At 41.4% G+C, this 12684-nt stretch overlaps 1 protein-coding gene across 2 annotated transcripts in view; it reads right to left on the bottom strand.

Annotated features, from left to right (window-relative positions):
* The window catches only part of EIF2S3 (eukaryotic translation initiation factor 2 subunit gamma), a 131819-nt gene that overhangs the window by 71084 nt on the left and 48051 nt on the right, over positions 1-12684 (bottom strand). For both annotated transcript variants that reach the window (XM_029603076.1, XM_029603075.1), the window contains exons 6-7: positions 10866-11024; positions 3833-3967 (exon numbers count right to left, since the gene is read on the bottom strand). In XM_029603076.1, the coding sequence (XP_029458936.1) occupies positions 3833-3967; positions 10866-11024 (294 nt within the window). The remainder of the gene's footprint in view (positions 1-3832; positions 3968-10865; positions 11025-12684) is intronic.

Raw genomic sequence — 12684 nt, 5'->3', positions numbered from 1 at the left:
CTCCTGCATCAAGATCACCTTGTGCATCATCAGGAGGCTCTCTTCCTGAGACTTGGCTCAAATCAGCCAGTCGTCCAAGTATGGCTGCACCAGGATCACTTCTCTTCTCAAGGCCGCCACTACTACTACCATAACCTTGGAAAATGTTCTGGGAGCGATGGCTAGACCAAAGGGCAGCACCCGAAACTGATAAATATTGCCCCAACACCGCAAAACATAGAAAATGGTGTTCCAAATGGATGAGAATATGAAGGTAAGCATCGGACAGATCCAGGGAGGTCAGAAATCCCCCAACTGAGAGTGTAAGGTTCCCATGCGAAAATAAGTCACCTTCAAATGACAACTGACTCTTTTGAGATCCAGAATGGGACGAAAGGAACCCTCTTTCTTGGGCACAACAAAATAAATTGAATATTGCCCCATATTTTTTTGACACGTGGGCACCAGAACAGCCGCCCTCAGCTTGAGGAGCCTTTGAAGCATAGACTCCACTGCCTGCTTCTTCTGTGGGGAGTAGCAAGGAGACACCATGAACACGTCTCGAGGAACACCGTGAAATTCCAGCGCATATCCGTCTCATATCACCTCCAGGTCTGATGTGATTTCGACCCACCTCTGATAAAAGAGATGAGTCTCCCTATCTCTTGTTCCTGAAGGTGGGTGGGCAAACCTTCATTGAGAAGCTCGGGAAGGCCGGCCAATCAAGCCCACTCCTCTTTTGAGCTGTCTGGGACGAAAGGACTGAGACGTACCGAAAGTCCTCTGAAAGGTTGTTCCTCTGTAGGGTCGAAAATGCTTGGATCCCCTGACATGACTTCTCATGTCAAAGGAGCACGGCATCTGTTTCTTATCCTCTGGCAACAGAGGAACCGGGGATTCACCCCACTTACTGTCCGGTTTCTCTAACTTGCTCCCAAACAAGAGTGAGCCTTTAAAGGGCAAGTTTGTAAGGTTAGCCTTGGAGGTCAAATCAGTGGACCAATTTTTCCAGCCATAATCAATGCCTGGCCGCTATTACCGAAGCCACCCCTCTGACTGAGGTGTGGACCAAATCGCAGCCCGTGTCTGCCAAAAAGGCGGCTGCTGGTTCCATAACTGCGCTGGAATTCACTCAAGATTCATCGACTTCCGGAGAGAGAAGTAAACAAGAGCGAGCCACCAGGGAATAACAAGAAGCTATCTGCAAAGACATTGCCACTGCTTCAAATGCTTGCTTAAGGATGGCCTCAATCCTTCACATCCTTCAAGGTCGTTCCTCCTCCATGGGGATAGTATTCCGCTTGGAGACAGCACAGACAAGTGCATCCACTTTCAAAAAGCCAAACACTCTCTCACCACTGGGTCCAGGCCTTCCAAAACCAGACCCCCTTTGAAATTAGCCTCCGGAGCGACCCACTCAAGATCAATCAATTCTTGAATGGCCTCCATAACAGGTTAAAAACAAGATGCTTTACGCAAAGAAACCAAAATGGTATTTTTCTTTGGCTCAGACATGGAATCTGCCCCAGGTACTCCCAGCATCTAACTTCTCAGAAATCAAAACCAGTAGCTCATCTCTATAAAAGAACTGCAACATAGTCCTATATGATTCCAGTCCCGGAGAAAGTAAAATTGCATGAACCTATGGGAGTATCACGTACACAGCTTGTCAAAACAAGATAAATTAAACCTATATTACCCTGATCCCCTTCCCAAATTGAGGCCCACTTGCCTGATGTTCACATCAATTTTCTGTTAGTCCTTTGTTTTGTCATTTTCTTCACCCTCAGAGAGATCTCCAAGACCTAAGCTGTTTGTTCAAGTGCCAATGTAGTTGGAATATTAGCCTGAGATTCTGACCTTTTCCTCTGCTCATTGTGACCCCATGACCATCCATCACAAGTTTTGGACAGCTCCAGTTGCTGTCCAGATATCTCCTGGAATTTCTCCAAATTAGGGTCAATAGGTCAATCATAGTCTCCATGTTGGTCTCAGACTCAGGCACACATATTTCCCTCTGGTGCTACTTTCAAATGGCAAGAGTGGCACACCAAAGAACCAGAGAGGGCAGCGGGTCAGTGAAGATAGATCATGGCAAGTAGGCAAGTTTATATCAGGTATACAGAACAGTGCATGTATCCCTCTAGATCCCTAATAATGTAAGTGAATCTCACATATATATAAGCATTCATCAGTTAGCAAATGGCACCATTAAGACTGAGTTCCACTGAAAGTCATCCAGTTGTCATTGAGCTGCAGGTGCGCCTACATTTTCATGACATTAGTCTTAAGTTATGGTTTATTTTGCATGAGAAAATAAGTACTGTATGGAAAACTAGCAGCAATTTGCAAGGCTAATAAATCAGGAAAGTGAAAGAAGCCAGGAACATAAGGAGGCAGAGTCAGCAGAAGAATTCGTACTGTCTTATGCATAAATAATGTGGGACAGGTTACAAAGGCATTGAAAAACATAAGACATGTTGTGTTTATAGGCAGCAGTGGGAATATAGGTACACAGAAGTGCCACACGTCCAAAAAACATTCATAAGAGGTTGTAAACCAAACCCTAGGTAAATAGCATAATAGGTAGTGTCATGGGAAGAAATGCCGAAAGGTTATACAGGGAAATCATAGTAGAAGTTGAATAACCACATTTAGTATGTTGGTTAAGGTTAGAAGCAGGAGGAATAGAATATGGAAGACCAGCAATGTGCAGAGGCACCAGCAGCAGGGCAAGCAAGAGAATGATAAAAACATGAAGCAGTCGGTAGTTGCAATTAGTGGCATTTCTTACAGCAAACAGAACAGCATGTATATGACATGTGCTGGCATGCAGTCCAGCAGGTAGAATTATACATCCCTCTTGAACCTTGAATCACCACTGAGACAACAAAGTTCACAACAGGGAAGGGAAGATCCATAGAAAAGGACAGGTGGGCAGAGAATCAGAAACTCTGGGGAACATCTGATCCACACCAAGCATATCACACTGTAAAGTGGAAAGCAGTGGAACAAGGTGATTGGTTAGTGTGATCAGACCAGTTTCCATAGATAAAGGTGAAGGAGAACAAATCAAATAATCATCTAGCTGACTCAGCAAGTAAATGCATATACGTATTAGAAGTTATAGAACTGGAAAATGCTACAAAATGCTTGGAATGTAAGGACTAATAAAAACTGCATTAACTCAGACTATCATTAATTTGAAAATCAAGTGGCATCTGCAAATAGGTACATAACTAGATATTGACTAGGTATATCAAAAATATTTTTGTTAAGACAATCAGTTACTACATGTCAAAAAAAGGTGCACTGCCTCATAAAACAAAGGAAAACAGCATCTAGGGTAAGGCCACTCCCCATAGAACAAGAAAAACAAAGGCTACTCAAATGGTGGAATACAAAAAATTTGTCCTAGATAAGGGGAAATCTTGCAGGTGATCAACTTTGTTTTGGCAACTGGGTTTATTTTTTACATTGCTTTTATTTATTTTAATTTATATTCTGTCTTTCAGCCTCTTCAAAGCAGATTACATTCAGGTACTGTAGGTATTTTCCTGAACACAGAGGGCTCACAATCTAAGTTTTGCACCTGAAGCCATGGAGGATGAAGTGATTTGACCAAGGTCACAAGGAGCACCAATGGGATTGAACCATGACTTCCCTGGTTCATAGCCACTACGCTACTCCTCCACTCCATGTAACCTTAACAGTGTGGACAGATCAGGGCATGGATGGGTCAGATGGCCTTTTTCTGTAGTCATATATTATGTTGATATGTGAAGAAGAATACAGTAGAATGGGTTAAAACAAACATGTAATGTATTTAGAGCAAGAATTTATTTCCACATACCAATAAGCCTTGGTTCTGAGGTGAAATCTCTGAGAGGCACTGGAATTTTCTTTACTATGTATTCACAAACAACTTCAATATTGTATTTTAGCTGAGCTGAGATAGGAATAATTGGAGCTCCTTCTGCAACTGTACCTATTAAACAAATATAATGGTAGATTACCACTTTTAGAAAACAAATTACAGTAATTTATTGTACCTGTATAAATATTACTTTATTCTAAAAAACACAAAAATAAATAATTTAAGGATAATAGACAAAAAACATTAGGTACAAACAAATATTTAACATTTCTATTTCTTCTGGGTAAGCAAAGCATATATTATGGTAACTCTTCCCTATACTGCAAGGAAAAAAAGTTCAATTTTTATGGTATTTTAAACTGAATTTTAAAAACCTCATAAAACACTTAAGCCATAAAAACAAACAGCATGAAAGCAGGGCACAAAGAATAACTGGCATATAAGGAGGAGCATCACTCCCTGTAAGACCAAGCAGCATCAAAAATTGTACTGGAGACATTCAGAAAGTACTTTAAAAGACTGAGGAGCAAACTTTTCCCATATCAAAAACTTGTCCTATGGGTCAGTCCCTGAGATTTAAATAATTTGTAATAGTGCTGTCCTCTTCCAGATTATTTACAGCCATGTTTGCTATGTTGGGCAGGAAGCACTGTTCAGTTCAGCAGTGGTTCCTTGCTGGGTTCAGGTCACAAAGGCACACCACAGCTTGTTTTCTGGCGATTGGGGCAGGGGTGGGTTTTTTGGAGGAGGTTGTTCTTCATTTGTGTTTGATTTTTAGTTCTATTTCCTTTGGCTCCTTTTCCTTCATTTTTCCTTTTCTTTCTCTCGCCTTCTTCCTTCCGGGCACTACGCTCTGTTTGCTGTTTCTTGCATTCCCTCCACACCAGATACTTTCTCTTCCTTCCCTTCTCCTCCCCGGCACCACTTCTTGCTCTTTCCTTTTTCCTCCCAGCATACTTAGTGGCAGGGTACCCAAGCTTTAACCAGCTCTGATCATCTCTCTCGTACCCCCTGTTGATGCAATCTTAGCTCCCCCACAATCACTCTATCATAATAATCTCTCTTCCATCTCCCTCCCCCAGTACAATCCATCATCTTCCTCATCTCCCTGGTGCAATCATTTTCCCTCCCCCCCCCCCCCCCCCCAAGCTCAATCTCACTCCCAACCCTCCTAACACAGTCAACTCTCACCCACCCCCTTGGTGACATCATGTTCTCTCTCCCCTCACCCAGGCACAAAAATCTCTCATCCAGCTCCTTGGCATAGTCATTTTTGCTCCTTGTAACCCTTTGGGCAGCTTGGACAATCACCTATTCTCCCATCTTTCCTTGTGTGGATACCTCCAGCATGCTACCAGCAGTTGTTGGATGAGGAGCACTTCTTATTTGGGGCTGCAGCTGCCTCCTCTGTGAGCTTCCTTCTGCAATGGGAACCAGGCAGGACCAGAGAGTCTCATGAGACTATGAAGAACTACAGACCAAACTGCAGAGGAAATGCTAACTAGAAGAAGGCAGCATGAGCAAACAAATGCTGCTTATTTCTGCTTAAGGGGATAAAGCAGGGGTTTTGGGAACTTGCCAGGTTCTTGTGGCCTGGTTTTGGCCTCTGTTGGAAACAGGATACTGGGCTTGATGGACCCTTGGTCTGACCCAGCATGGCAATTTCTTATGTTCTTATGTTCTTAGGGGTTAGGAAATGATGGAAAGGGGGATTTTACCGCTATGAGTGGCAGCATTGGCCCATGCCCATTTCTCTCTGCTGGCTGCAGTGCTGAATCACCCCTCTTTCTCACTGGCAGCAGTTGGCTGCTTAGGTGGTGGAGATCGATGGAAAGCTCCACTTTGCCACTAGCAGCAGCAGTACTGGCCTACACTGCTCCCTGCCAGTGGACCAGGGCTTGGTTGTCTCTGTCCACACACCTGTTAGGAACTGTTGAAGTACAGAATCTTCTTGCCAAGGGATCTGGTGTTTTGAAGTAATAGGCAGATTAGTAACAATTGATATTCACTTATTAAGCTGCAAGTTTGATTATATCACCACCAGCTGCCAAGTTGGTCTTTGAGGTATCTTTCCTTCACACACATTCATCTTATTGCTGCCACACAGGCAGATTGAAATCTGAAAGGCTTCTTTGAAGCAGGCTTGGCAGACACAGTGGTAAATTAAGAAAAAAAAAAAGTATGACACACCACCTTTTATTCTTTTGGCTAGGCTGAGACACGTTTCTAAGGAAACCAACCCTTCTCATCTACTTTCATACATGGTATGAACAAGATCTTTCAGACAGGAGATAATGGGCAGGAGTTCACCTAGAAAATTGATCTGTACAGCTAGAAAAGATATGAACACCCCCCATCACCCACCCACCTATCACAAAGGATCCAAGGCTGACAAAAGATAAATAAATGTGTCAGGTAGAATGTGAAAGAAGCCCCATCTGTACAGTATCAGAGGGTGGGATCAACACAAAGATGTTTTCCCTTTCTCGGTGCAAGGAGGGCTCAGGCTTGATGGATTTGGCACTGGTCTACTCATATTTAACAGTAAGACTTTTTCTTACTAGATTCCTACCAACCCTTTGTTTAATTGTCTCCAGTTAATCACTCAACAGACTGAAAGCTTCTTTCGTGAGAAATAACAGCAGTTTAAATTAAAAGTAAACTTTTTTCTGCTCCTACATGGATGCTCACTGGAATAGGGAGGAAGAACATGCCAGAAACAGCAGGATGTCTAGACTTAAACCATGGCTGCAGCAGGTCTTGCTTAACTCACTGTAGAATACTGACTCCATCCCTGGTCCCTCCTAGCTCCTTCCTGGATTCTCTTTCTACTATTCCAGCCTTCCCCCTCCCATCTTTAGTCCTTGAGACTTCACTCGCCTGATCTCCCGTCTTTGACCCACTTCTACTCCCCCCACGCCCTGTTGATTCTTTCCTCACAATCTCTGGGCCGGCCCCATCCCGAGTCCTCTCTCTCTCCCTTGTAGCATGGGGGCCCTGAGCAATTAACAGACACTGGCATTGGGAAATTTTACATACCTTGCTTAAACATTCATTACTAAAGAAGGGAATTTTTAGTACTTTGTAGAATGGGTTGAATAGACCCTGATGGTGCAGTAGGCTCTCTTTCTGACCCCTCCCTTTATTAGAAGCTGCATTGTGCGCTTGAGGTAGGTAGGTGTAGGTAGTTGTGTAGGTGGTGTGTGGTGGGGGGAGTTGTTTGTACTATGTTCAGACAGGCTGCACATTTTTTTTGTCAGAATCCAAAGAAGATTTGTTTTCAGTTCAGGGATGAAGCGGACACCTCGGCCCTGGAGGAAACTGGACTTTCTGCAGACTGAGACACCATTTATTGGGCTGACGGAAGCCGAAATCCAAAGATGTTGTAGTGCAAGAGCTTTCAAAACTACATGGTCCTCCTCTTCATGGCACTCAAAACATACACTTGATGCCTTACATCATGATGGCAAAACCAGTGTTTGGGGAACTAACAGTATTCATTTATAATTTCAAGGTCATTAGTTTGCCTTAAAAACTCCTAAAATAGGAGTGTGTATGTGTCTGTGTGTGTAGTTAATCATACAATATTGCAAACTTATTTTCTCAAACCTAGACTACTGTAACTATTACTGGGTCTTCCCACATGTCTTTTAAAACCCCTACAATTATTACAAAATGCCTCAGCTAGACTCTTATTAGGAGCTAAGAAATTTGATCACATTACACCCACTCTGATTTCACTGCACTGGCTACCAGTACAATCGCGAATATTTTACAAAGTATTAACGCTAATATTCAAAATAATTCATTCCGGTGATTCTGGCCTGATAGGTTTGAAATTATAACTACACACACCTCAGCGAGCACTAAGATCCCAAAATAAAGGACAATACCGAGCGCACACCCGACCCAAGTAAGAGACCGTGTGTTTTCTAAAGCGGGTCCAAAGCTTTGGAATTCACTACCTGAGATGTTATGTTTGATACTAGACAGAAAGATTTAAATATGAGCTAAAAACATACCTGTTTAAAAATGCATATAATCTTACAAAATTAGAGTGTAAGAGAACAAATGTATCAAGAAAGACGATGGTTAAATTTGAAATATGAGGAATAAACTGTGAGAAAAGAGCAAGGTAATTTCAATACTAAGAATAATGAGAGCTCTCTGGACTGGAGGCAGGTAGAACAGATACAATGAAACATGAATTACAATGTACTGATTGCTAAAATGGATTAGCTCTAATATGTGTTATGTTTTATATATTAGCTAGCAGAATAATTTGTATTAGAGCATTTCACACTGTGTGTGTTAATGCTGTCCAAAAATTATGTTATTTTGTAAACCACTGTGATCTTGATATGGAACGACAGTATATAAAATATCTAAATACCTAAATAAATCTTTTGAGAATCTATATATATCATGCCTGGTTGTTTAGTTTATTAGTTTGAGTGATAATCCCAACCATGGTAATATAAGTATCTTTTAATCTTTGCTGTAAAATTTATTTATTTAAATTCTTTTACTATACCGAGACTCAAGATGAAGGTCTTATCGTACCGGTTTACAATGGAACAGGGGGGGAAACCAAATTAACAATTTAAGAAGAAGGTAAAGTTACATTAAACAGGGAGCGAAAACCTGGAAGATGGAAGACAGGAAAGATTTTAAAATAGAAAAAAATACACACACACACAGTATCAACCCGAGAGAGAGCTATATCCATTGCCAGCCCATCGCTATGGAACGCCTTGCCCCTAAATCTAAGAACCCAAGTTGACACCAAAACTTTCAAAAAAGATTTAAAAATCTGGCTTTTTACCAGAGCTTTTTCAGAAGATCTCAACTATCAATACCAGCAAACTCCCAACCAGACAACTCCAAAGAAAACAAAGACACCATCCTATCAACTTACGACAGACTAATCAAACCACGAACTCTAACACAGAAATCTAAATTTTCCCTATATAATCTAACCCTCTTTTACCCTCATTGCTACCCAACTTTATCTTTAATTTGTATTTGTTAAAACTCTAATGTCACTCTCTTAATGTAAACCGTTATGATGGCAAAACCGAATATATGGTATACAAAACATGTTAAAAAAAAAAAAAAAAAAAAAAAATATATATATATATATATATATATATATATATATATATATGAATGACCCGGTAATATGTAATTGTATAAGGTGCTCAATAAACAGACCAAACACTCCAAATGGAATGGAAAAAAAAAGAGTACTTGTGTGAATCAATGCAATGCCAATTAAGAAAATCTTTACTATTATTCAAAACAAATAAAATGAAACACTTTAGTACTGGTAAATATAACATGTCTACAACCACATGAATTTGACAACTAAAATGAATATCTCCCTATCTGATTACAACTTCTATACATGTACTACATCACTAATGTAATGTATAGTAATAGTTCACATTCCCAAATCACATCTATTACAATGTTGTTACAATATAGTTAACTCAAAAATGTACATAGACATAACAGATGTTCGTGTAACAAACAGGCAAAAACTATTATCAATGCCAACCCAAAACAGTTATTCAAGAAAATATAGAACAAAAAACTTGATACAGCTATGGATGTAAACAATTTGCATTTATTCCATAACCAGCTAGAAGATTGCACATGAAAGTGGTGTTCCTCCTGGGTATGATGTCAAATGCCCTGACAAGGTCCTTGTTTTGCCAAATGCAGCTTCCGCAGGGGGAAACCCTGATATATCGGCCACCCAAAAATCTTATATAGTTCCATGCATGCCGAAGTAGGGAGAGCTAAAGGTGCATCTGAGTTTAAAATGGCAATAGGCTTATTGTGCTGGTTAAAGCTGCATAGCTTAGTATCCTTTAGAAGCAGGGGAGGCATACAGAGTGCTAGCTGCGTTGTTACTGACCATAAAAAGATTGCTTCGTTTAGAGCAGACATGCTTAAAGACAATCATCCATGTCTGCTTGAATGTGCTGTGCTTCTGGACTTGGCTATAAGAAGGAGTCCTGTAATTTTTCCCTAATATCAGAGTATCGGTATCCTGGACCGTAAATGATGGGGCCCAGCGTGGGTTGTCGTCTGAATACAATTCTCATTTTTCCCACATTGTCGAAGTGGAGAGCAAAGTTGCAATTGTATCAAAAGCATCAAGGCTAATTGTTTAAAGGTAGTAATCCCCAAGCCTTGTTCAACAGGAGTGGTTGAACAACAAAAAGGTGTATGTTCTACAATGGCCAAGTCAAAATCCAGATCTCAATGCAATCGAGAATTTGTGGCACTACTTGAAAATTTCAGTCCATAAGCATCATCCAACCAACCTGAACAACCTGGAGTAAATCTGCCAGGAAGAATGGGCAAAAATCACTTCTCCAACAGACTTAAAGCTGTTATTGCAGGAAAACGTGGTTCTACCAAGTACTAGTCTGAAGGGGTTGGATACTTATGCAAGCAGCATTTTTCAGTTTTTAATTTTATTTTACAAAAATTGTAGAGAAATAATGATTTGTGACTTTGAAAATGTACTTGCACATTGGTTTGTAACAAACATTGTCGAGAACAATCTGTGTCATTTGTAATCCTCATAAATCTGATGACTTTTTTAGGGGTCGAATACTTTTGTAAGCCACTGTACATTGAATTTTTTTGTCTGTTTGAATTTTAACAGATTTATGTGCACAAAATCTGAGTTTTGTGCACATAAATCATGGCTGAGAGACTCTCCCGCTTCTTCAAGTTTAAAATGTGCCTTCAGCACATTTTAACTTAGGTCAGTGTGCACATTTTCCAGTCAGCGTACTTTTTATTTTTAAACTCCTGATACATTAGCGAACACTAGCTAACTGCATTGGGAGTTAACAAAAATTTTAACCAGTGCATTAAGAAACTGTGTGCTGAAATTCAGTGAACAATTTTAACCCAAATGTTACTGCATCAGCTTCAGGGTTAGCAAACTTACTACCAAACATATGTATTACTTCAACATAACACCCACCTTGCACAAAAGCAAGAATCTGTTCATATTGCTCCTTTGCTTGGCTTTCCTTGACCAAATCAATCTTATTCTGCAGAATAAGAATGTGCTTCAGCTTCATAATTTCAATAGCAGCCAGATGTTCGGAGGTCTGAGGCTGTGGACATGACTCATTACCAGCTGGAAATAGAAACAAAAAAGATATGCATTGTAAGTCACATAAGATATCATAATCTTCTGTATTACACATAGCAAACAACAATATTACATTTCAGGTTTTATTGGTTATGCATGCATAATAGCTGAGGTAATATAAAAGTTGCCTCAATACAGATTTCTTTTCTCCATTGACCAGAAATAGCCATAACGCATGGGTGATGTCAACTGACAACACAGAGATGGGCCAGTTCTAAGAACTCAGTAAAGCAGAATTGCTTATCTGTAACAGGTGTTCTGAGGACAGCGGGGTATTAGTCCATGGGTGAAAACATCAGATGGAACCCTGAAGCGGAAAACTTATGTCAAAGTTTCTAGAACTTTGACTAGGCACACTGAGCATGTCCAGCATGGCCTATACCACGCATCCAAAATGAGGTCCCTCTTCAGTCTTGTAACATAGAATTATGATTAAAAATAAAAAAAACAGGAGAAACCCAACTCCTCAGGTGGCAGGCGGGTTTAGTGAGGACTAACATCCTGCTGTCTTCAGAGAACACGTTACAGGTAAGCAACTCTGCTTTCTCCAAGGACAAGCAGGATTGTTGTCCTCACACATGGGTAAATCCCCAGCTACAGGCTGCTCCCCAACACAAGGGGACCAACAGACACAACACCACCGGTGCTGTTAGAAACAGAGGGGGAGACAGCCTGAACCCAAACAACGGGCCCTAGGTTGGAAGAGTTGGGTTCTACACCTCAAAGAGGTTCTGAAAGGCAGACTGGCCGAACCTACTTTCGTGCCGGCCATCCCTATCCAACAGTAATGAGATGTGAAAGCATGGAGAGAACTCCACGTTGCAGCCTTGCAGGTCTCCTCCCCGTCAATCCATAGGACTTTCTAGTGGAAGGCTTTCTAGAAGCCATCAGGACCCTAAACACATTCTCTGAAAGATGAGCAGCTGCAGAATTAGCATATCAAAATCCAGGCTGCGAGTGACAGGGCCTGGAGGTTGGGATGCTGCAGCCTGCCCTAATCAAGAGAGTCTTCGCCACTAAGGGAATCTGAGGATATGCATAGAGAAAACTCTTGCCGCAGTGACGGGAAAGGCGGCTGAGGTTGGTTTGCAGTCTGACCTGTACAGGGAGCAGAAATGAAGCACTTTCCTGTTGCAGGGGGACGTGAACAGATCTACATCCGGGCTCCCCCAGAGGCAGAATATCCGATTCGCTACTCCCCTGGTCCAGGGACCACTTGTGGGGTCTGAAGGCTCGACTCAGCCTCTCTGCTACCACATTCTTCGTCCTGGCAAGGTATACAGTCCTGAGCACCATCCCGTGGGACAGGGCCCACGATCAGATCTGGACTGCTTCCTGACAAGAAGGTACAATTATGTGCCTTCCTGTTTATTCTCAGTGAACGACAGAAATGTGCAGGAAAGAATTCAATGTCCACACACAAAGTTCAGTGATATAATGTTTTCATTTTTAAAACGGCAACTCCACAGTGTGTATTACAGCAGTTAAAGGTGCAAGGCAGGTCCCCCGACACAGACCCGTGTTTCGCCGCAAGGCTGCGTTGGGAGGGACAAACAAAACTTTAGTTGTTTTTTGTACAATTCAAATTATGGCGTCACTGGGAGTTGCCGTTTAAAAATGAAAACATTATATCACTGAACTTTGT

Source organism: Rhinatrema bivittatum, chromosome 5, assembly GCF_901001135.1.
Source record: "Rhinatrema bivittatum chromosome 5, aRhiBiv1.1, whole genome shotgun sequence".
Taxonomy (NCBI): domain Eukaryota; kingdom Metazoa; phylum Chordata; class Amphibia; order Gymnophiona; family Rhinatrematidae; genus Rhinatrema; species Rhinatrema bivittatum.
The sequence above is the reverse complement of the archived record's forward strand: the minus strand, read 5'-3'. Positions and strand labels throughout refer to the sequence as shown.